Below are 22037 nucleotides of genomic sequence, written 5' to 3'. Positions count from 1 at the left end.
TGTGCGTTTTGGCTGAAGGATTGAAAGTATCAGTGTTTTGTGGATTTGGGACGTTGTTGTACTTTGCTCTATGGGCAATATGGCTACCCCTGGATATGGTTGCTAGCCACACACTCTTGGCTGAATCTATGTTCAAATTATACTATGTTTAAATAGACCTAATTTGCCTATTGTGCTGAAATCAAGGGCCATTGCCCACCGGATCTGCCGTCTTTCCCCCTCCAAGAAACAAACATGTCCTGAGCTCTGGGTGTGAGTCTTGCCTGCGGATGGTCCTGAATGAAAAAGACTTTTGAGGGTTCCAGCCTATCCTCCTATTTGCAGCGAGGACAAGAAAAGGAGGACCTTTGGGAATGCCTCCTGGGCAGTAGATGGGAGTGTAGGGCTTGTCCTGGGAAAGGAGGACATCTGCTCACCCTGAATGGAGGGCCTTTGGGAATGCTTCCTGGGGGATGTAGGACATGTCCTGGGAAAGGAGGGCATCTGGTCACCCTGAATGGAGGGCCTTTGGGAATGCTTCCTGGGGGATGTAGGACATGTCCTGGGAAAGGAGGACATCTGGTCACCCTGAATGGAGGGCCTTTGGGAATGCTTCCTGGGGGATGTAGGACATGTCCTGGGAAAGGAGGACATCTGGTCACCCTGAATGGAGGGCCTTTGGGAATGCTTCCTGGGGGATGTAGGACATGTCCTGGGAAAGGAAGACGTCTGTGCAACCTGAATAGAGGGCCTTTGGGAATGCTTACTGGGGGATGTAGGACATGTCCTGGGAAAGGAGGGCATCTGGTCACCCTGAATGGAGGGCCCTTGGGAATGCTTCCTGGGGGATGTAGGACATGTCCTGGGAAAGGAAGACGTCTGTGCAACCTGAATAGAGGGCCTTTGGGAATGCTTCCTGGGGGATGTAGGACATGTCCTGGGAAAGGAGGACATCTGGTCACCCTGAATGGAGGACCTTTGGGAATGCTTCCTGGGGGATGTAGGATATGTCCTGGGAAAGGAAGACGTCTGTGCAACCTGAATAGAGGACGTTTGGGAACGCCTCTTGGGAAGAAGGTGGGAATGCAGGACATGTCCTGGGAAAAGGAGGATATGTCTGGTCGCCCTGAATGGAGGATCTTTGGGAGACTGGCTACACTACAACCCCCAGAATCCCCCTGCATGGAGCTGTGGCTGTTAAAGCGGCGTCAAACCGGGCTATCCCTGCAGTGCGGATGCAGCCTTAGGAGCGGACAGGAGATTAAAACAACAACAACCAACAACAAACCCACTTCTTCGGAGGCAGCAGCAGCAGCAGCAGAATAAGCACTGCTCTTGCGCTCCCCCTGGCGGCCGCCTCCGCCAGCGCAGCCTCCGGGAGCCGCTCTAGCCCCTGCGCCTCGCTGGTGACTCGCCTGCACTTCCGCTTCCGCTCACCTTTCCCGGAAGTGGGGCCGGAGGGACGCGGGTCGGTGTCTTCCAGGTAAAGGAGAGCCTGGGAAGGTCACTGCGGGGAGGGGCCTGGCCTGGGCCCCCAGGGGCCACGAAATGGGGCCTATCGTTATCATTACTGTTATCAATGTTTATTATTATTATCATTATTGTTATTTATTAAGCTGTTAAAATTATTATTATTATTATTAATATTGTTAATGTATTATTTGTGCTTATTTATATTATTATTTATTAGGCTTTTAAATTTATTATTAATAGTGTTATTAATTTATTATTACTAATGTTTATTTATATATATTTATTATTGATTAAGCTCTATATTATATTATTAATATTGCTAATTTATTATTATTAATGCTTATTTTTATTATTGCTATTATTTATTAAACTTTTAAAATTATTCCTAATATTATTATTAATTTACTATTGCTAATTTTTATTTAGATATATTATTTATGATTATATAAAGTTTTATTAATTATTGTTACTATTTTTAATTTATTATTATTGATGTTTGTTTATTTTTCTTAAATTTTTAATAAAGTTTTGTTCACAAAAAAGTTAAAAAAACACAAACATAAAACACTTAAAATGCAAAACTCACAAAATAACATTATCAACATATATATATATATATATATATAAACACTTAAACGTCGTACAATAAATGCTAAAAAGAATTTAAAGCTTCTTGTGATTTTCATGGTTTTGTTAATTCTTATCTTCAAAGCTATATCCATATCCAAGGAATTATAAATACCTCTCCTGTTCCTATTATGTTATTAAGTATTAATATTATTCTTTTCAGGATGGTTTTACAAACATAATAATAATAATAAGTACTAAAGTTATTATGCCACAATATTTTATTGATATTTATTTATATATTTTGTTATTATTGTTATTATTTATTAACTTTATTATTATTATTATTATTAATTTATTGTTAATATTTATATATATTATTTATTTATTAAGGTATATTAAATATTATTAATAATATTAATTTATTATTGTACATGTTTATTTATATATTATTTTATTATAATTTATTAAGCCTTGATGTTAATAATAATATCAATTTATTATTGTTAATGTTTATTTATATCTTATTATTATTTATTAAGCTTTATTTATAGAGCGCTGTAAATTTACACAGCGCCATAAATACAATCAGTTAAAAATAAAAATATTTTAGCGTACGTTCTGCTAAAATAATTTTAACAAAATATATATTAATACATATTCACATTAAATAATAAAACATAACAAACAAATAAAAATAAAAATTTATTTTATTTTTATCCCGCCTTTCTCCCAAAGTGAGACCCGAGGAGCTAAGAACAAATATAAAACACATCAAAACAACAATTGAAATCGTACAATTGAAATCGTAATATATATATATATATATGTTACAAATATAAAATTTAAAACATACAGAGTTAAAAAATAATAATCTAAAGCAACATTTAACCTACCAATGGCACACATTGTAAAAGCTATAAGCTATAAATACTATGTACATTAAGTATTTATTGATTTGCAGTATTTATACCTTGTTCTTCAGCCCCAAAGGCTCTCAGAGCAGATTACAGATAGTTTTTCAGATAGTTATTAGTAGTTAATAAATAATAATAATAATAATATTAATTTGTATCCCTCTTCCAGGAAGATTGAGGCGGTTAACAATAATGAAACACCCTTAAAAATACAGTAAAACAGTTATCATCATTATATCCCAACCCTCCCAAACCCACCCATCCACAATAAAATACAATTAAATATTAAACCATTGTTAAATGAGATACGTCTTGATTGCTTTTTGAAAGCATTCCATTAGACAGTGTATCCCTGTAAAATACAACTATCAGAACGATAAAGCAGCTAACCCTCTTCCTCTCAGGATGCAGAGAGCGCCGGTGCTGCTCTTCCTCGCCTGGACCTGCTTCCTCTTCTTCTCAGCCATTGGGCTCTTCACCAGCGGCTTCCTCCTTATGCGCGTGGAGCTGGCGAACCACAGCTCCTGCTCAGATGCAATGGCTGCTTCCCTGCGGGGGACCAGGGTGCCGCTTGGTTCCTGCTGGCTGCCGTCACGCTTCTCCAAGGCTGTGCTCATCATCATTGATGCCCTGAAGTTTGAGTTTGCCCAGTATGATCCTTCCCGGCAGGAGCCACGGCCTTACGAGAACAAGCTGAAGTTTCTTCACCAGCTGGCCAGCCAGCAGCCCCGCAATGCCCGCCTGTACCGCTTTCGGGCCGACCCACCCACCACAACCATGCAGCGCATCAAGGGCCTCACCACTGGTTCCCTGCCCACTTTTATAGATGCAGGCAGCAACTTCGCTTCTTATGCCATCCAGGAGGACAACTTAATTTGGCAGCTGGCACAGAATGGTGGGTGTCTCAAGGAAGAGGGTGGTATTCTTTTGCCTGTTCATTAGGAAGAAAGCTATTGAGGTTAAGCCAAATCTTCTGCTTCGCTTAGCTTTTAGTTTGCCCCACTTATGACAAAATGGACACTTTCAGGACTAGACCTGCATTTTGTACCAGAGGCATACTGCAATTTCCCAAGACCATTCCTGCATCTCTTGACCCCAATCTATTCCTGGTCAACCCCCCCCCCCCCCCCGATTCCTCTTTTCCTGGCCAAAAACCAAAAGTGAATGCATGTCCAGGAGATCTCTTGGCAGGGTAATTCACCTCTTAAATAAGTTGTACTATGTATGGTAAATGCCTATTTCCAAAACCAGGACCGGACTTCGAGCATCCTTTGTTTTTGTCTTTCTTTGGTTACTTTGGGTAGTCTTTGCAGGCTCCGTGATCTACATGGGAAGAAAGTAGGGCCCCATAATTGCCAGAGTTTCACCCTATACTGCTTCCTTTTGAGCACAACACAGAAAGTAAAAATAGGACAGATTGACTATTCTTTAACCTGGGAAGTACCTTATTGCCAGATTTATTTGGAAGGGGACTTCATTCCCTTGTGGTCAGTGAAAAGTAGGTCTATAGTGTCCACTGTTGTCTGGGCAATACAGTGGGATCTGCTTCTGGTGGTCTGATCATCCTGTTTTCTGGATGAGGCATTAGAATGTGAAACCTGTTTTCCAGGCTTGTCAGCAGCTCCTTTACTTACTCAGTGTAGTGAGAGAAAATGGTCTCTTAGGGTGTCATTTACACTGTAGAAATAATGGTGTTTGACATCATTTTAAGTGCTGAAGCTCCATGCTGTGGAATCCTGGGATTTGTAGTTTTACAATGTCTTTAGCATTCTCTGCCAAAGAGTGCTGGTGCCTCACAAAACTACAAATCCCAGGATTCTGTAGGATGGAATCATGGTAGTTAAGGTGGTGTCAAACTGCATTATTCTTACAGTGAAGATACACCCTTAGTTGCTAGGCCAGAAAACTATACAAAGCCTCCCATGTCTTGTTGTGATTTTGGCTAACAGGTTAGTGCTCAGAGACTGCCACACATGAATGTGGAAGGATGGAGCAGTAAAAAGAGAGGAATCCAGGGAATTATTTTTGGTGTGTTCATTTGCAAGGCTGCTCCAGCTACTTTGACCTCAGGAGGTTTGATGTTGGAGGCCGATCCAGGAGAGGCTTGTTTGGGGCTGGAACACACTGAAAGCTAGAGTGCACCTTGGTGGACTGAACGGTGCGCTCAAATCTCCTGAGAGAAATAGAAGGGGGATGAATTTGTTAACCATATGGCACACAACTGGGGTGCCCTTCTGTGTGGAGTTGGGTGGGAGTGGGGTCTTTGACAGGTGGTAGGGCTGTACCACCACATCATGAGTTTTCTCAGATTGTCTTCTCCTTCTTAAAACAGCTGTGCAAAGCTTCTGATCCCGCAGCATGCTTAATCAGATGCATTTTGTGATGCCATCCGTTCAACAAGCTGGCACTGAGGCTGATGTGCTGCAATTGTGTGAGGCTGTGGCTTGCATCTGAGAGAAAGAGACCCTGTAGAGTGAGTGTGAAGAGAGGGAAAAAAGACACATAGACCATTCAATGTTTTATGTGAACCTGGGAGAAAAAATAAAGATGGATAAACAGAAACAAGGATTCCTGAGAACTGGGAGTGACTGGCTTCATGTGTCAGTGTGGGCTCCCTAAAGTTGTGATCTGTTTGTCACTCTGCTTCTAATACCTTTCTTTGAACATGTCTCTCCCATTTCTCACCACTTTGCAGGGAAAAGGGTGGTCTTCATGGGGGATGACACTTGGGATGGTCTCTTCCCCCAAGCCTTTTTCCGCTCGTACTTTTTCCCTTCATTCAATGTGAAAGACCTGCACACTGTCGACGATGGGATCTTGCAGCATTTGTACCAGACAGGTGAGCTGTTGTCCTACCTGGCGGGGTGGGCAGGGCTTGACCTTGGCTTCCTCTCTATGCAAGGCTGCTGGAAGAAAACCCCAGCCCAACAGGCAGGGCTGTGTTGCTGCTCTCAGAGGGGCAGGCAGCAGGACAGAAGCATGCTGGGCACATCCTGCTCTCTGCCTCTTCTAGAACAAGATGGAAGGTCAGTGACTTCCCTGCACATAACCTTGAAGGAGAGCATTGCCCTGCCTTCTCTCACCCGAGTTCCTCCAGATCTGCTGGGCTACAGCTCCCACATTCAAGTTAGAAAGGTTTCAAAAGGTTTTTAAAAACTTTCTCTGTTGTAAAGTCAAAGGCTCTCATGGCCAGCATCCATAGTTTTTTGTGGGTTTTGGGCTATGTTATTCCTGAAGGTGATGCCACAGATGCTGGTGAAACTTCAGGAATAAACTCTTCTAGAACATGGCCATGTAGCCCGAAAAACCCACAAAAAACTATCTTTCTCTGTTGTTTTCTTTATAAGTGTTATTTCAATTAATTAATTTATTTATATCTTTCCACTTTCCTCTGAATTGGGAATGTAATTAAAACATATAGATAAAAAGAAGCCAAAATCCCACTTTAAAATGAGCTTAAACATTGTTGTTATTCGTTGTTAATACAGTGACAAAAAGGAGAAGATTTACCAAACTGTTAGAAAATTAACAGTGGAAACGTCTGATGCTGGAAATGTTCTAGAATGATTTCAGTGGAATTATATTGTTCCCAAAGTTTCAGAACAGGAGAGAAGTCCTTCTCTGGGATTCTGATTCTGGAATGGCTTGGTGTGGGCTTGTTTTGAGGGGGGTGGCTAAGCAGTGTTGCTTGAGATTGTGAAGAAAACACTCCCTCACCTTATTCCTTTCTCTAGATGGCAGGCCTATGAGGTTTCCATAAATCCCACTGCTGCCACCAATTTATGTGATGCGAATACTCTAAACTCTTAGTGTTCAGTAGCGTGTTTTGTGTTTCAAAACTCAGGTCACGTGTTTCTTAAAACAATAACAAAGGTTTATTTAAAAATAGAATTGTATAAAGTATCAATGATATGAAGTTGTTATTATCGTTTTTCCTTGTGTTACTTAGTTATATTTGCACTCTTTTATTCTCAGACTTAGTAGTGGCTTAGATTTCTTAGGAACCAACTGTTTCCAACCATATCTTTTTCCTTGTTACTGATACCCTTCACTTTCACATATATTCTTTAACCACCCCAGGACTTCACTGTCCCTCTCTGGGCAACTCTTATGACTAACTCAGCCATCAAAGCTATTGTATCCCGCAGGATAATAAATAACTGAAACCCTCCTCCAGACTTCAGTTATCTCTCGATTCTCTCAATTTCAGACTAACTATATCACTGTTCCTCACTGGACATAACAGACCCTTCTTGGTCTCAAACCAAACCCAAACTGACTGTTCCTTCTGGACCTCTCAGAACTCTGTCCTCACTCGGACTTAACTGTTCCCCAACTGTCAAATCCCAACTGCCACAACCAACTGCCACATGGAACCTTCAAAATCCCCCAGCCAGCACCTGATTGGCTTATAGCCTCTGGCTGGTGATTGGCTGGTTTGTGGGTCTGTTCACCACAGGGATGGCCACCAGTCTCTGCTCCAGGGAAGACCAGGTTCCAGCACCATGGAGGACAAGTCCATTGTCCCATTTCCAGACAGGTGCCCAACTTGTTTCTCTGTTCTCACCTGCTCTCTCTCTCTCTCTCTCTCTTGGCTCTTTTTTGTGGAGCAGTGGATGTCAGCAAGTGGGACCTGCTGATTGCTCACTTCTTGGGTGTGGATCATTGTGGTCATAAGCATGGGCCAGATCACCCTGAAATGGCCAAGAAGCTCTCTCAGATGGATGAAATGCTCAGGTGAGGACCCCTGCCCCCGCACTCTGCCCACCCACCTGCTGACCCTGGGCTTTGCTCCATAGAACTGGGTGGCCACCATGGAATCATTTTGACAAGCACCAGGCCTTTGTCCATAGGGGATGGATAGACAGGGCTGGGGTGTCATAGTCCATTATCTTGTTTCCCTAGACTCAAATTTGCACCTGTCACTCCACGGTTGCTCTCCATAGTGGTAAAGTTCAGAGTAAAGCCAAAAAGTACCCGGTTTGAGTCACTGAACTCAAAGGATGGCCCCTTGTAAAATAGCTGTGCAATAGTGATGGTCAGCACATACCCCTGTGTGGTTGTTGCCTGCTACTGGGTCTAGGGAGACTGCTTATGTCCCATGGTGTTGATGGATAGGTTGCTGGTTGACCACCTGGCAAATGACACGCTGCTCCTGGTGGCAGGGGATCATGGCATGACGGGGACTGGGGACCACGGTGGAGACACCGAAGAGGAGGTCAACGCCGCTCTCTTTGTGTACAGCAAAGCAACCTTGTTTTGGAGCCCCCCACCTCAGGTGAGCAACAGGGAGGGCTGGAGAGAGGGTGTGTGCATGAAGCACAAGTGAGTTGCATTGCTCAAGAGAAGATTTCATTTCTGGGCCAGGGATGACCTTTGAAGGGGATGTGAATTCCCAGCCACAGAATCTGCAACTCAACAGCTCAGATTTCCATCTAGGGCAGTGGGAGATGCTTGTGAGCAGGAATGGGGAAAATACAATCAGTGGGACACGTGTAGCCCCAGAGTGCATTTCTGTGGTCCTTGAGGTCCCCATTGAAAATTTTGATATGATTTGGCTTAAAAACTGCATCAGCACCCCCATCTGCCAAATGCAGCATCAGCCATACCAACTCAGCCTGTGCCTCCCCCTGGGCTAAGGCACCCCATGCTGCCTGTGGTGTGGGGAGCAATTGCGGGAAAATTGCCCTCAACTCTCCTCCCCAGATTTGCTTTCTTGGGCAATTAGATTGGAGGTAGGCAAGTGGGTCTATAATTTTGCCGCCTCCTAGCAATTTAGTTCTGGAAGAGAGTGGAAGCTTTGATTATGTGAAGGTGTTGGCTGAAGACAGAACAGTGACATTGGAGTATTCTTGGGATGTATGTGGTTGTATCTCCTCCCAACATATGGCTAATCCACCTGGCCTGAAAGGGCTGCTTTGTCACCTCCCTTCACCTTGTTCCCCTTTCTGCCTCCTTCCTCCTTTCCTTCTTTCATTCAGGAGCCACAGACAGTCTCGCAGGTGAACCTCGTTCCCACCCTGGCCCTCCTCTTGGGCATCCCAGTACCTTACAGCAACATTGGGGAAGTGATGGATGACCTCTTTGCCATCGAGGGTGATGCCACTTCCTCGGTCCTTGCCCAGCTAGAAGCCTATAGTGTCAATGCGAGGCAGGTGAGGGCAGCTCCTGTTTCTCCCATGGCCATTGGTCGCCAGAAGCAGCGCTGGTGCTCAGCATTTGGTCTTCTGAACAGTGAATTGGTCATTGGAAGCTGCTGGACTGGAGGTCTTTAAACAGAGGCTGGATGGGTGTCTTTTTGAGAGCTATAGTTGTGTATTCCTGCATGGTTGAAGGGGGTTGGAACAGATAGCCCTTCTGGCCCCTTCCAGCTTTTTGAATCTCTGTTGTGGGAACTATTCAGAGCAGGGCGTGGTAGCAAAGCTTTTCCCACCAGGCTGCTCTTTTGAGGCTAGGCTCCCTCTTCCTCTTTGTCCTTTGCACAGTGGCATTTTGCCCTGAGTGATGGGTGGAACATCCTTTAGTTAGCACCTGTTCCAAGGAGGGTTCCTGGGCTGTTCTTGATCCTTCCTTCCTTTCTTTTTTTCAGGTTGACCGCTTCCTGCGCTCCTATGCGCTGGCTGCCCAGGATATCTCATCTCAGAAGCTGCAACGACTCCAAGACCTGTTTGCTGCCACCTCAGAGGAACATGAACGAGTCTTGGCTCAGGTTGGGTCTCCAGGGCTGCCTCAGCTGGAGCAGCTCCGGAGCCAGTTCAGGCGCTATCTCCAGGAAGCCCGAGCTATCTGTGCTGAGTCCTGGGCCCGCTTCCACCCAGTGCGCATGGTGGCTGGCTGTGCCCTCTTGACTTCCTCCTGCCTGCTCTGCTATGTGGCCTCCCGGATGGCTGCCAGTCTGAACTTCTCCTACCGCCACCTCCTTTGGTACCCCTTGCTGTGGGGGGCAGTAGGGGCAGCCATACTGGGACTGACTCATCTCTCTGGCTGGACCACAACAGACCTGGTGCTATTGTCCTCCTGGGTGGCAGCAGCCTCCCAGATGGGCTTCTTCTGGCATTGCTGGGCCAGGCGGGCCAGAAGTTCAAATACTGCCAACGCCCGTCTCCCATTTGGGGGTTCCAGCCTGAAGTCGAGACTGCAAGCTGGGCTGGTTCCTGCCTTCCCCTTGGGCATCCTGGCACTCCGCTGTGGTGCCATGCTCTCCGACAGCTTTGTAATGGCCGAGGCGCAGGTGGCGCCCTTCCTGCTTGTTTCCCTGGTACTGGTGCTAGTGTTGAGGCTCCACTGGAGGGGCCGGCTGCTGGAGGGCTCCCTGTCATCCTGGCGGCTGCTGGGGCTGCTGGCTCTCATCCTGGCCTGTGTGCGCCTTTCGGGGCTTTTTCAGCAGTGCCGCGAGGAGACCCCCTCCTGCCGCTCCTCCTTGCTGCTGGCTCCACTAGCCAGCCTAAAGGACCCTCAAACCAAGAACCTCTCCTACATCCTCTGCCTGGTCTCGTTGGGCGCCCTGGCTGGCAGTGTACGCTGCTGGCTGCGCCACTACGGCAACCTCAACCACCCCAATGGCCCTGTGCTTTTTGTGCGCTGGGGCTTCCCCCTGCTGGCCCTCTGCATTGGCGGCTACTGGGCCATCACCTCAGGGGCGGAGGAGGCCCTGCTCAAACTCCGTGCCTGGGTGCAGCTTGCCCTGGTGGCCTTTCCCCAAGGGATTTTCACCCTGGTGGCAGCAGGGCTGTTCCTTCTCCTCTGGGACCCTGTTACCGTCACCGTGAGGGACAGTCGGGATCCGCCCCGGGCGACGGGACCCCCCATCGTGTCTCCCAGCTCGCAGGCTGAACTGCTCTATGTGATCCCCCAGCTCTACCGCCAGATGCAGGAGTCCCTGAGGAGCCGCCTAGATGAAGCCAAGGCAGGCGGTGGGCCCACGGTGGCGGCGTATGGTCTGGGCAGTGTCTACTCAGCTGCCCTGCTCATCTCCATGGCCTTGCTAGGCTTCCTGCTCATGACACTGCACAGCGAGCGGCTGAGCCTGGTCTTCCTGCTCCTCTTTGCGGAGGCCTTTGCGCTGCTCTGGATGCATGCCTGTGCTGTGGCCCTCTCTTCTTCCTCTTCCTCCTTGCAGGCTGGTGAGTAAATAAACAGATATGGCAGGGAGACAGTTTGACACCCACTTTGGGGCTGGGATATCAGTACATCCCACTCCTCTGCTTGGACATCCCCTTTTGCCAGGTGATGTCTCCTGTTGGGTTTTAAGCACCAAAGCTAAATTGGTTAAAGACTGGGGTTCCTCTTGTTTCTGAGACATTTTTTGGAGAAATTGGGGGGAATACTGTAGAAATAATGTTTTGACAACACTTTAAGTGCTGTAGCACCATCCTGTGGAAACCTGGTACAGTGGTACCCCGGGTTACGAAATTAATTCGTTCCGCCGCCGCTTTCGTAACCCGGAAACTTTCGCTAGCCGAAAAGCCCATAGGCGCTAATAGTGAAAGCCGCGATTCCGTGTGAAATCGCGCCGAAAAGCACCAAATTTTTCTTCGTAACCCGAAATAACCTTCGTAACCCGGAAATGTTTTTTTCAATGGATTTTTTTCGTAACCCGGAAATTTCGTAAGACGGCACATTCGTATCCCGGGGTACCACTGTATTTGTAGTTAGACACGATCTTTAGCCTTCTCTGCCAAAGAGTAATGGTACCTCATAAAACTACAAATCCTAGGATTCTGTAGGATGGGCCCTTGGCAGTTAAAGTGGTGTCAAACTGCATTATTGCTACTGTGTAGATGCAGCCTGAGAAAAAGAAATCAAAACAAGGGAGTGTAATGATCTGATATTGTACCAAAATAGAAGTCTTTTAAATTTTAGAAATAATTTTGGGGCAGAAATACATAAACATCTTGTCTTAAATCTCGTATTAATCATTCATAAACTATTCCATTTTTTCTCAATTTCCGCCGGTTTTTTTCCCTTGGTAAAAAAGGGAACTATTTTTTCCCTCTGAAATTTTCTTGTTTTTCTTTTCTGGGGATTCACATCCCTGTTTCCTTCCCCAAGGACTGCTGAGAGGCCAAAATGGCCTTTTCTGTGCATTAGTAGGAAGCTGTGACTTGCCGAAGTGTTGAGGGAATCCTGGCCAGGGACTGTGTTTCTTCAGTACTCTGGCTTGCATCTGGCACTTAGTTGGTGCTGTGAAAGAGAGAGGGACACTTCAGTGCTGCTGGCCTCAGGTCTAGCAGAGGGATGGTAAGGCTTAAGGTTGTTAGATGTCCCTCTGAAAAACCCTCTGTGTGACCTGAGTTTGAGGGGACCCTGCAGTAGACTCTGGAGAGGAAGCAGCTGCCTTTGCAGCCATTGTTCTGGAAGTCCTGTTACTTGAGTTTCCTCTCCTGAATACACTGAGAAAGAGATAATGTTGTGCCTCTGTGCATGTGTGTGTGTGTGTGTTCTGTTTTCAGTGGCTCCTTTCTTAGAGCTTTCCCCTCTCCTCCTTCTCCCCCACAGATCCCTTCACTGTGCCCTGGTATGCTCTTGTGGCTTGGGCTCTTGCTGCTGCTCAGTTCTTCTATGCCACAGGCCACCAGCCTGTCTTCCCAGCCATCCACTGGAATTCAGCTTTTGTGGGCTTTCACCAGGGGCACAACACCACCTTGTTACCTGCCCTCCTGGTTGGGGCCAATACCTTTGCCTCACACATCCTCTTTGCAGGTGAGTCCACCCATACATGCACTCTGGGGAAGCTGTTGTTTGCTGTGATGTTGGCTTAGAGTTATGAGGCCCCCTCCAAGAATGAGAGACCTCCAAGAAACCCTGTTCTTAACAACTATCTGTAAGTGAAGAAAGCTAACAGGAAGAGAATCAAATTCATTTCTCTCTCTCTCTCTCTCTCTCTCTCTCTCTCTCTGTATATATATATATATATATATATATATATATAGATAAATGTTGAAGTTATTTTAAACATAAAATACAAATAAAAACAAAGCAGCAACAGTATTCCTATTAAGTTGCAATATCCATTCTTTTTTTGACTTCCCTTAGGGCCCAAACAGAAAGGCCAAAATAAAGCTGCTTTGGGTCATTTTGGAGGTATGCTATTTAAGTGATTCATGCATCCTAAGAGGCTGGAAGCCATGCCAAAACCACACTCCAAGTCCCAAGGACTGGATGTGTGTGTCATTTAAACAGCATACCCCCAAAATGACCTGAAGCAGCTTTATTTTGGCCTGTCTGTTCGGGCCCTTTGTTACATTCTACTATACAGATTTCTTTCTGTTTGCTTTTGACCCCATATTTCAGTTATAGTCATACCCATTTAATCCAATCAACTCACTATGACCCACTATCAGTACCCCTTCTCCACTCAATTAATTTCAAATGTGATGCTGGAGGAGAGTTCTGTGGCCTGTCAAAAAGACAACTAAATGGGTTCCAGAACAAATCAAAACTGAACTCTTCCTGGGAGCCAAGATTACTAAACTGAGATGCTCATACTTTGGACACATTGTGAGGTGACACAATTCTTTGGAAAGGAGGATAATGCTGCATAAAGTTGAAGGCAGTATGAAAACAGCATTTTTTAAGCTGCCTTGGGTCCAGTTAAGGAGAAAGGCAGCATATTAGAACCATCATGGCATAATAGATTGAAGGTTGGACTGCAACTCTGGAGACCAGGGTTCAGTTCCCAGCTCAGCCATGAAACCCATTGGGTGACCTTGGGCAAGTCACATGCTCTCAACCTCAAGGGAAGGTAATGGCAAACCTCATCTGAACAAATCTTGCCAAGAAAACTTCATGATAGTTTTGCCTCAGAATTAATCAGTTTTCAAAGCTGCAGTAGAAAGCTTTTCACCTGCAGAGGAAAGGAAAGCTAAAAGGGAGCCAGCCTAGGCTCTCTGGAAAAGGAGTCCCAGAGCCAGGGAGCAGCTATGGAGAAATCTCCCTGTGGGATGTCCTAGGGGAGCCTACCTTTATCTTCAGTTCAGGGGCTGTTTGGAGAGATGCTTTCCCCAGGCATTCTTGCTCTCAAGCCTATTGTGTATGCTTGTTGGCATTCTCCAGTGTTCCCTCCCAATGACACTCCTCTCCTTTCTCCCCTCTCCTTTTTCTCTTCCCCTGGAGGCAGCTGGGTGTCCTTTGCTTCTGCTCTGGCCATTCCTTTGTGAAATGTCCAGCTCCAAGGGCCGGAAGCAAAAGGCAGAGGTTCCTGCCAGAGAGGAGCAGATGATGGAGATGAGGCTCAGGGAAGCTCCGGAGAGGTTTTCTGCAGCGCTGTTGCAGCTGGGGCTCAAGTACCTGCTTGTTCTGGGAGTCCAGGTATGCATGGAATCATAGAGTTGGAAGAGACCACAAGGGTCATCCAGTCCACCACCACCACCTTTCTGCCATGCAGGAATTCACAATCAAAACACCCTTGACAGATGACTATTCAGCCTCTGTTTAAAGATTTCCAAAGAAAGAGACTCCACCACTTTCCAAGGGAGTGTGTCCCACTAACAGCACTTACCTTCAGGAAGTTCCTCCTAATGTTAAGGTGGAATCTCTTTGCCTGTAGCCTGCATCCATTGTTCTGAGTCCTGTTCTCTGGAGCAGCAGAAAACAAGCTTGCTCCATCCTCAATATGACACCCCTTCAAATACTTAAACAGGGCTATTGTTTCATCTCTTAACCATCTCTTCTCCAGGCATGTGGGAAGAAAAATCAATGAGAGCCTTTGGGGTGGGTGAGTGTAGTCTAAAACATCCCAAGGTTTGTCCCACTTGACACTCAAAAGTCCCCCAGCCCCCAGATAACATGAAAGGGAAGCCAGGCATCTGGGACAATCCCAGTATTGAGGAAGAGAGACACCCCTTTTCTCTGATAAATTCAGCCCTGGCTGACCCCTATTCAGTGAAGTGCCTTTCTGGAATTGCCTGGTGCAGTTTTCATTCAGACCTTGGACCATCCGTCTCTTCTCCTCCTTTTCCCAACAGCTCCTGGCCTGTGTCTTGGCCGCCATTATCCTCAGAAGACATCTTATGGTGTGGAAAGTATTCGCCCCAAAGTAAGTATGGCCTGTTGCTGAAAGCAGCTTCCTGACAGAGATGGGAATGGGGTGGTGTCGGGTTGCAAGTCCCAAGACTGTGCCAAGTATGAGCCAGGACAGGATGGGAGAGCCAAAGATTCTGCACACTTTGGGCTACTTTGGCTAGCTCTTGTAGAGTGGTAGCCCAGTGATTCCAGCCACTTATCACTGGGAGTATTGCTATTCACACTTGCCTGTGACCTCTGAGGATTTCATAGTTGTTGTTTAATAATAATAGGATTTCTTTGTATGTTTTCAGTTTTTGTCTTCACTGATATAAGGGTCGGGCTTTCTATACACTTTCCATGGGGCTGTGATATTCCCTTCACTAAGTATCCCTTATAGATTAGGGAGCTGATTTAAGTCAGACCAGTTTCCCGTTTTGCCTCAGAATCGCCCTCCCCAGCAGCAGCCTGCTTGTGCCCTCTGGCTTGTTTGGTCCTCACCAGGTGCTTTTGATCTTCTTCCAGGTTCCTCTTTGAAGCAGTGGGTTTTATGGTGAGCAGCATCTTTCTCCTGCTGGGCATCGGCCTGGTGATGCGGGTGGACTGTGCAGTCAGCACTTGGTTCAAGCAGGTCATCCTTGTTCAGTCCAGGTAGCACCAGAGCAGGAGGCACACCTAACAAAGAATGTCACCAGGGCTGCCAGAAGCATTGGGGATTACAGGACTGCTGGCAACGGCCCCTCATTGCTTGGGCCAAAAAAGATTGTATTTTCCTCTCTCTAGGACTACTGGCTTGCCTGGAGCAGGTGTCTGTGCCTCCATGCGAGTAGAAGTGACTAGGGGAACAAGGGAAGGGATGAGCCTGCAGTCAGGCAGGGTCTGGTGCTTTGTAAGGGGTTATGCTCTCCAGACCTCACATGCCCCTGAATCACTGTAAAATGGCCCTCTGGGTTTGTTTGCCAGTCATGGAAAGAAATACAGTGGTTAACCTTTTATTCTTAGGAGAATCCTAGGCAAAAGGGGTGGGAATATGGTGTTGCTGGGAATCTGGTCATTGGCTGCAGGTACATCTTGTTGGATGAATGTTGTAACCATTCCTTTCTCCTTAGTGAGTCTGGAGGTTTTAACAGCTCTGTGAGTGTGTGTGTATTGAATGTGTCTGGAAGGAAAAGCCATGGCCAGAACCAAGGTTGGGAACAGCAGACCAGATGTTGGCTCAGTCACACACACTGAGCTGATGGCTTGGTGGAGTTTCCAGACACTCGGAAGAAGACAATGACTGGCCTGCTCTTAGTGGACCGAGTCTCCCCTGCAGTCTTTTAACAGTCAGCTGTGGGCACCTTTGGAAGAGCCTGGCAGGTCTGTATTTCTACTTAAAATTGATGGTACAGAAACGGCTTAATGGAACTGAGGATGTTGCCACACTGCAGAATTCCATAGCATTGATCCATGGCAGTTAAAGAGGTGTCAAACTACATTCATTCTTCAGTGTAGATGCAGCCTGAGGCTCTGGCACACAACTCTTAACACTGTTGAACTGGGCGGCAGACACATTTCCTACCCTTGGCCCAGGTTAAAGGTTCTTTCCATCTAAATGTAATTAAGATTTTGAAATCTGCATTTCAGCATTTCTGGAGTTCATTGCTAGCAGAAAACTCAACTTTGGTTCTGAAATCTGAGTTGCATTTCTTTGGGTATTGAGTTGCAGATTTTTAGATTGGGCTTCTAGAAATGAAAACTTGAAATTTCAGGTTTCCCAGCAGACAGGATCCTAACCTCCTGAATTCTGGGTTTAGCTCCTCCTATTTGCTCCTGTAGGCAGGGACAATAAACAAAAGACCGGCCCCTATATAGGGAGGATCTAGCCCCCTGGGCCTCAGTCTTGTTCCTGCCTATGCTCCTAGCAGGGTGTGTCTCTTCGAGCCAGCAAGGTTTTTTCCTTTCTCCGAAAGCAGTTTGAGAGTTTTCTTGGCCTTCCCTTCTTCTCCTCTCTCCTGCCTTTCCCCCCTTCCTTGGTGGTGGCTATGGCAGAGGACCCCAAGAGCACTGGCTAAGGGTCCTCCTTAGCTCAGGCTTCCCTAGCTCAGGGTCTGCCAGTTCAACAGAGGGAGCTGGCTTCAGAGGGAGACCAATTGGGATGTGTTTGCTGTTGCTATGCAGCTTCTCACTACTGCCACTTCAGTCTTTTTCTTCTCTTCGTTTCTCTTGCTGCCTTGGGAGCATGAAGAAGGACTTAATATGGCAAGGGCTCCCAGGATTGGAGAAAGGTCTTGGCTTTGCCAATGACCCTCCCTCTCCTCCAGAGCTGCCCCCTTTCATGGTGAGAGCACAGGAGATTTCTGCATACAGCATTGCAGCACATGGGAGCTGTGGGAACAGATGGTGAGGGGTATCCCCTCCATGTCTCTGTTTCTCCACATCACCTCTGCCCAGCCTGTTTAAGGCCAGGGATCAGTGAGGAAACTGGCCAGAAGTCATGGAAACTTCCCTTCTCAGCATCTCTGCTCAGCCCATTGGGGCCAGAGTTCAAAGGACAGACCAGCCAAAAGCCATGGCAAAGGATTTCTCTGCATCACCTCTGCCCAGCCTGTTTAAGGCCAGGGATCAGTGAGGAAACTGGCCAGAAGTCATGGAAACTTCCCTTCTCAGCATCTCTGCTTAGCCCATTGGGGCCAGAGTTCAGAGGACAGGCCAGCCAAAAGCCATGGCAAGGAATTTCTCTGCATCACCTCTGCCCAGCCTGAAACAGGGCCAACGTCGGAGAGGCAAGCCAGCCAGAAGACGCAGGAGAAGGGTGAGTACCAGGGGCCCTCTCTCTCCAGCCACCAAATAACTTTGCTTGATCTAATGCCCTTGCTCAGGGCAGGCATTGCCATGAGGCCTCTGCCATGGCCACTGCAGGCACTATGCCTAGCATAAGGTATGGGACTCTGCCAGGAGGGCAGATGGGGGCATAAACCCTTGGTCTCCCCCTTCCTTCCCATCTCTGGCCCCAATGGCACCCAGGACCCCAACAGGTGTGGAGGATCCTTTTGCAGACTGGGAAACACATGGTGGTGTTGCCAGGGCTCCTGCACTTTCATTTTGAATTCTTATAATGAGATGGTCTATAAGGAGGCATAGAACTCCTCCTCTATGTTGTACAGCCGCATGGCTGTAAAGGAAGCTGGACTTGGCCCAGCAGGAGCTGAAGCTTCCAACTTTAAAATGGTCTGTTTTGGCTGCCACAAAGCATCCCACAAAAAAGCACAAAATGGCTTCATGTCCTCCCCAGAGAGAGCATGGCCTCTGCCACCCGCTTCTAAACAGAGGCTGGAGGGCCATCTATCGGTTATGCTTTGATTGAGAGTTCCTGCATGGCAGAATGTGGTTGGACTGGATGACCCTTGGGGTCTCTTCCAACCCAAGGATACTATGAGAGAGCACATGGATACAAATCCTCCTGTGTTCTCTCCCCAAAAATTACAACAACAAAAAGGGTTAAACCACTTGTGGATATCATGGGCGGAGAGTTCCCTTCACCCCCACTTGTGTTTGGCTGTCCCTAACTATGGCACTCTTGAGAGAGCAGCTTGAGCGCTTGGCCTCTCCTTTCCATCAGAGATTATCCTTTCTCAGGACACAGACATACCTCAGGTAAATGTAGAGCCATGTCCCACAGCAGCTCCTCTGCCCTTCCCAACTACCTATGCAAGTGGGAAGGGAGTTGAGGACCAAGCTAGCTTTTCTATCATGCAGCTAGGTTACTATAAAGCCTGCCTAAGATAAAAAGGGCTAAGCTTGTAAACCCCAGCTTGAAGTTGGGGCTGTTTTAAACATAAATAAAACAAAATGCCCTGTGAATATCAGGACTACACTACAGGCCATATACAGCTATCTACCCATGAGTAGCACTGCTAACCCAGGAGCAGTTTCCTCAGTGCCTGGAAGAAGCTACTGCCCAGGCAGCCTCCCTTGATGTGGTAAATAAAGGAGGGGAGAGCCCCCACAGCAACAGGTCTGGGGGCTCAGATTTACAAGAGATACTGGATAACTTTTTCTGGTGTTCATTCTATTACTGTTAGCCCATGAAGTTTGAGTTGTGCTGTTTCTGCTCACCCCCCTCTCTTTGTTCCAGGCCAGAGAAGATGCCTGGAAACTAATTCAACAAGGGAAGGGGCTAGCCATAAGCCAACATGATGATTTTACTTCCTTCCTCATGGGTCTCCATCTCTGTCTCTATTGGGGCCAGAGCCTTTTTGCCTTATCTGGAACAGCCTAAGACATAAGATGAGCACATGGTTCTACCTCCTTTGTTATCAGCCATAGCACTTCTCATTGAGAGCATAAGCTTTAACAATACAGATTTATTTAAATGCTAATAAACAGGGTGACTCAAGCAAGGAGAAGGTCTCTGGTCACTCAGCAGACCTCTAATGCTTACATGCATTGAGGATCTTTGGTAAAAACATCTCATATGAGGTGATAGATATATTGGATTAAGGTGACCAACCAAGCTCCACTTTATTGTCAAAAGGGTTATGTTCCTGTTATAAAACACAAGGAACCTCAGTCAGCTAGCCTCAGGAGAGGTGGCTCCCCTTGCCTTCCCTTCTTTCATAGGAGAGATGTCTGTTAAAGGGAAGAAACTAAAGAATACAGTTTCTTCCATGAGATGGTTCTCACTAATACAGGGGGTTAATAAAAACTCTTATCAAAAACAAACAGACAAACAGCCTCCTCTCCATCCCATGACAAACCCCCCTTCCCCTATGAGTGTTTTAAAACAATATAATCAGGTTTTCCTGCTTAGGGGTTGCTTCAAATCCCATTCAGACATCCTACAGAGCCCTGAGGAGTCTGCCACAAAGATCACAATTATCTCTTACCTTGGCTAGATACATTTTAAATAAGAATGCCTGCTGATGGGCTTGCCATTCAACTGCTCCCTGCCTTGGATAGGCCTATTGTAACAAGGTCTATAATGCATATGATGAGTTGGGCTCAAGGCCATGAAGGTTCATGCTGCCAATCTCTTTCTTTTAGTTGTCTCACGGTGCTACAAGATTCCTTTGCATATTGTTGGGCATGCTTTGATTGTGATTTCGTGCATGGCAGGGAGTTGGACTTGATGGCCCTTGTGGTCTCATCCAACTCCATGATTCTGTGATTTTATTGTTATAAGGTTAGCTGCTGTGTGGGTGAGTGTCTTATCCCTGACTGGATTTCATGCCAAGGTCTGGCCCAAACAACACCATTGTCCACTGCCTTCTGAGGCTGGGAAAATGGACTTCCTAGTGCCTATCCCTTGTTTTTCTGCTAGCACAGCCTGTAAAATATATATATATATATATATATATATATATATATATATATATATATTCCCCCCCCCCCCCAAAAAAAACAACCCTTGAGCTTTCATGGATTTGGTATCCATGCAAAGTCCTAAATCCAACTCCAGTACATATCAAGGGCCCACTATACTATTTAAAATTTACGTTTGTAGATCCTTTTTGTGGAGAAAATTCTCTCCTCGAAATTAGATACCAGAGGGCTATCCTTGCCAAGCCCTCCGTTCCCATTTCGTGACTCCTTAATCAGCAATTCATTCAGCAGTGAGACCCCTCAGCCTTCATACAGGTTGATGATAGTCTGCTACATGGAGTTGGGGTGATTTTTGAAGCCTCTGGACAAGTTCATCCTTAGATGAAATCAGACTTAATTCTGACCACAGGCCCTGTTAACACAGAGTGAATCCATGCTTCTGCATGGACTCACTAATGTCTGCGAGATAAAGGTTAATCCAGTGTCTTCTTTGCCTAACCATGGGATTAGTCTTATTTTACACAGGTTCACAGATATTCCAGTAAAGAACTGCACATTGTTTTGAAATTTTAATTGGAGGTCAGACATTAAGATTCCTTTTTCAGAGTGTTAAGTCTTAATTACTACAAGTGAAATCACCTTAATATCACCATCATTGCTATAACCAGTTGACAAGGTGATCAGTGATAGGCTGGAAGCTGCCATAGGTCCAGATTAGATCAGGTTCTATTCTGATTGATCACATAATCCACCGCTTAGACAAGTTCTCATTGACTGCTTCAAGTTTTCAGTGGCTGACCTGCTATAGTCCATCCAAGATGACATTAAGAAGGGACTTGACTCAACACGGTTAGAAGGCAGGTGTCTGCCATCACGTCGGTTCTGCTCCATACGAGAGCAGCTAGAATGGCAGCCATCCTCACATTAAGAGGCTGTTGAGAGGAGTTTCCAACAGGGCCAGCCCACCAGACATCGTTTTCCATCTTGGGACGTGAACACGGTCTTAAAGGTGCAGATGGTTGGGCCGATCAAGTCCCTTCGGGAGGCCTTCCTCAAACACCTCTCCCTCAAGGTCATCTTCCTCACGGCCATTACTTCCGCCAGACGGGTGTCAGAGCTGGGGCCCTGTCGGTACGTAAAGATTTGTGTATTTTTAGGCCAGTCTCAGTGTGCCTTCGTCCAGACCCTACTTTCGTGCCTAAGGTCAACTCAGCCTTTCAGGTGTCACAGGACATTCTCCTGCCTTCATTCTGCCCCGATCCTAAGAAGGACTTGGAAAAGACCTGGCACATATTGGATGTGCGCAGAGCCCTCAAAATCTACATCAAGAGGACTTCAACCTTAAGGTCATCTGAGATGTTGTTCGTTTCCTTTCTTCCAGGCTCTTTGGGGTGCAAGGTATCTGCCTCGACTCTGAGTAGGTGGATCAGGTCTGGTATTCAAGAGAGCTACCGAACTCTTGATCTCACTCCACCCGAGGGGGTGATGGCGCACTCAACCAGGAGTGCATCTACCTCTGCGGCCCAGGCGACTAGTGCCTCCCTGTCAGACATTTGCAGGGCGGCCACATGGAAGTTGCCTTCGACCTTCATAAGACATTACAAACTGGATGTGTCTCAGTCCGCTGAGGCATCATTTGGAAGGAGGGTCCTCCAGCAGATTGTGTCAGGGGCCACAGTCTCCTAGCAGCACTTTCCTCCCAGTTCGAGAGGGCTTTTGTAAATCCCAGAATACAGGAGGTTAGGACCCTGTCTGCTGGGAAAATGAATGTTGGTACTTACCCATGATACGTTC

At 46.6% G+C, this 22037-nt stretch overlaps 1 protein-coding gene across 1 annotated transcript; it reads left to right on the top strand.

Annotated features, from left to right (window-relative positions):
* Positions 1-1430: 1430 nt before the first annotated feature.
* On the top strand, positions 1431-16766 carry PIGO (phosphatidylinositol glycan anchor biosynthesis class O). The gene is made up of 11 exons (XM_089498105.1): positions 1431-1462; positions 3341-3831; positions 5632-5775; positions 7550-7673; positions 8055-8214; positions 8918-9091; positions 9526-11059; positions 12435-12638; positions 14056-14246; positions 14903-14973; positions 15465-16766. The coding sequence occupies exons 2-11, from the start codon at positions 3342-3344 to the stop codon at positions 15592-15594; spliced, it is 3222 nt and encodes a 1073-aa protein (XP_089354231.1). The 5' UTR covers positions 1431-1462; position 3341; the 3' UTR covers positions 15595-16766.
* Positions 16767-22037: the final 5271 nt, after the last annotated feature.

The sequence above is a fragment of the Sceloporus occidentalis genome, unplaced genomic scaffold (genome assembly GCF_023333645.1).
Source record: "Sceloporus occidentalis isolate IW3139 unplaced genomic scaffold, rSceOcc1.0.p SCAF_1, whole genome shotgun sequence".
Taxonomy (NCBI): domain Eukaryota; kingdom Metazoa; phylum Chordata; class Lepidosauria; order Squamata; family Phrynosomatidae; genus Sceloporus; species Sceloporus occidentalis.
Note: the sequence above shows the minus strand (reverse complement) of the source record. Positions and strands in the feature narration are given on the sequence as shown.

Excerpts from the sequence above, each read along its gene's own strand:
- PIGO (XM_089498105.1), top strand. The coding sequence starts at position 3,342 with ATGCAGAGAGCGCCGGTGCTGCTCTTCCTCGCCTGGACCTGCTTCCTC. Across the intron at positions 5,776-7,549 it reads GCAGCATTTGTACCAGACAG|TGGATGTCAGCAAGTGGGAC; the intron begins GTGAGCTGTTGT and ends TTTGTGGAGCAG. Across the intron at positions 14,974-15,464 it reads TGGAAAGTATTCGCCCCAAA|GTTCCTCTTTGAAGCAGTGG; the intron begins GTAAGTATGGCC and ends ATCTTCTTCCAG.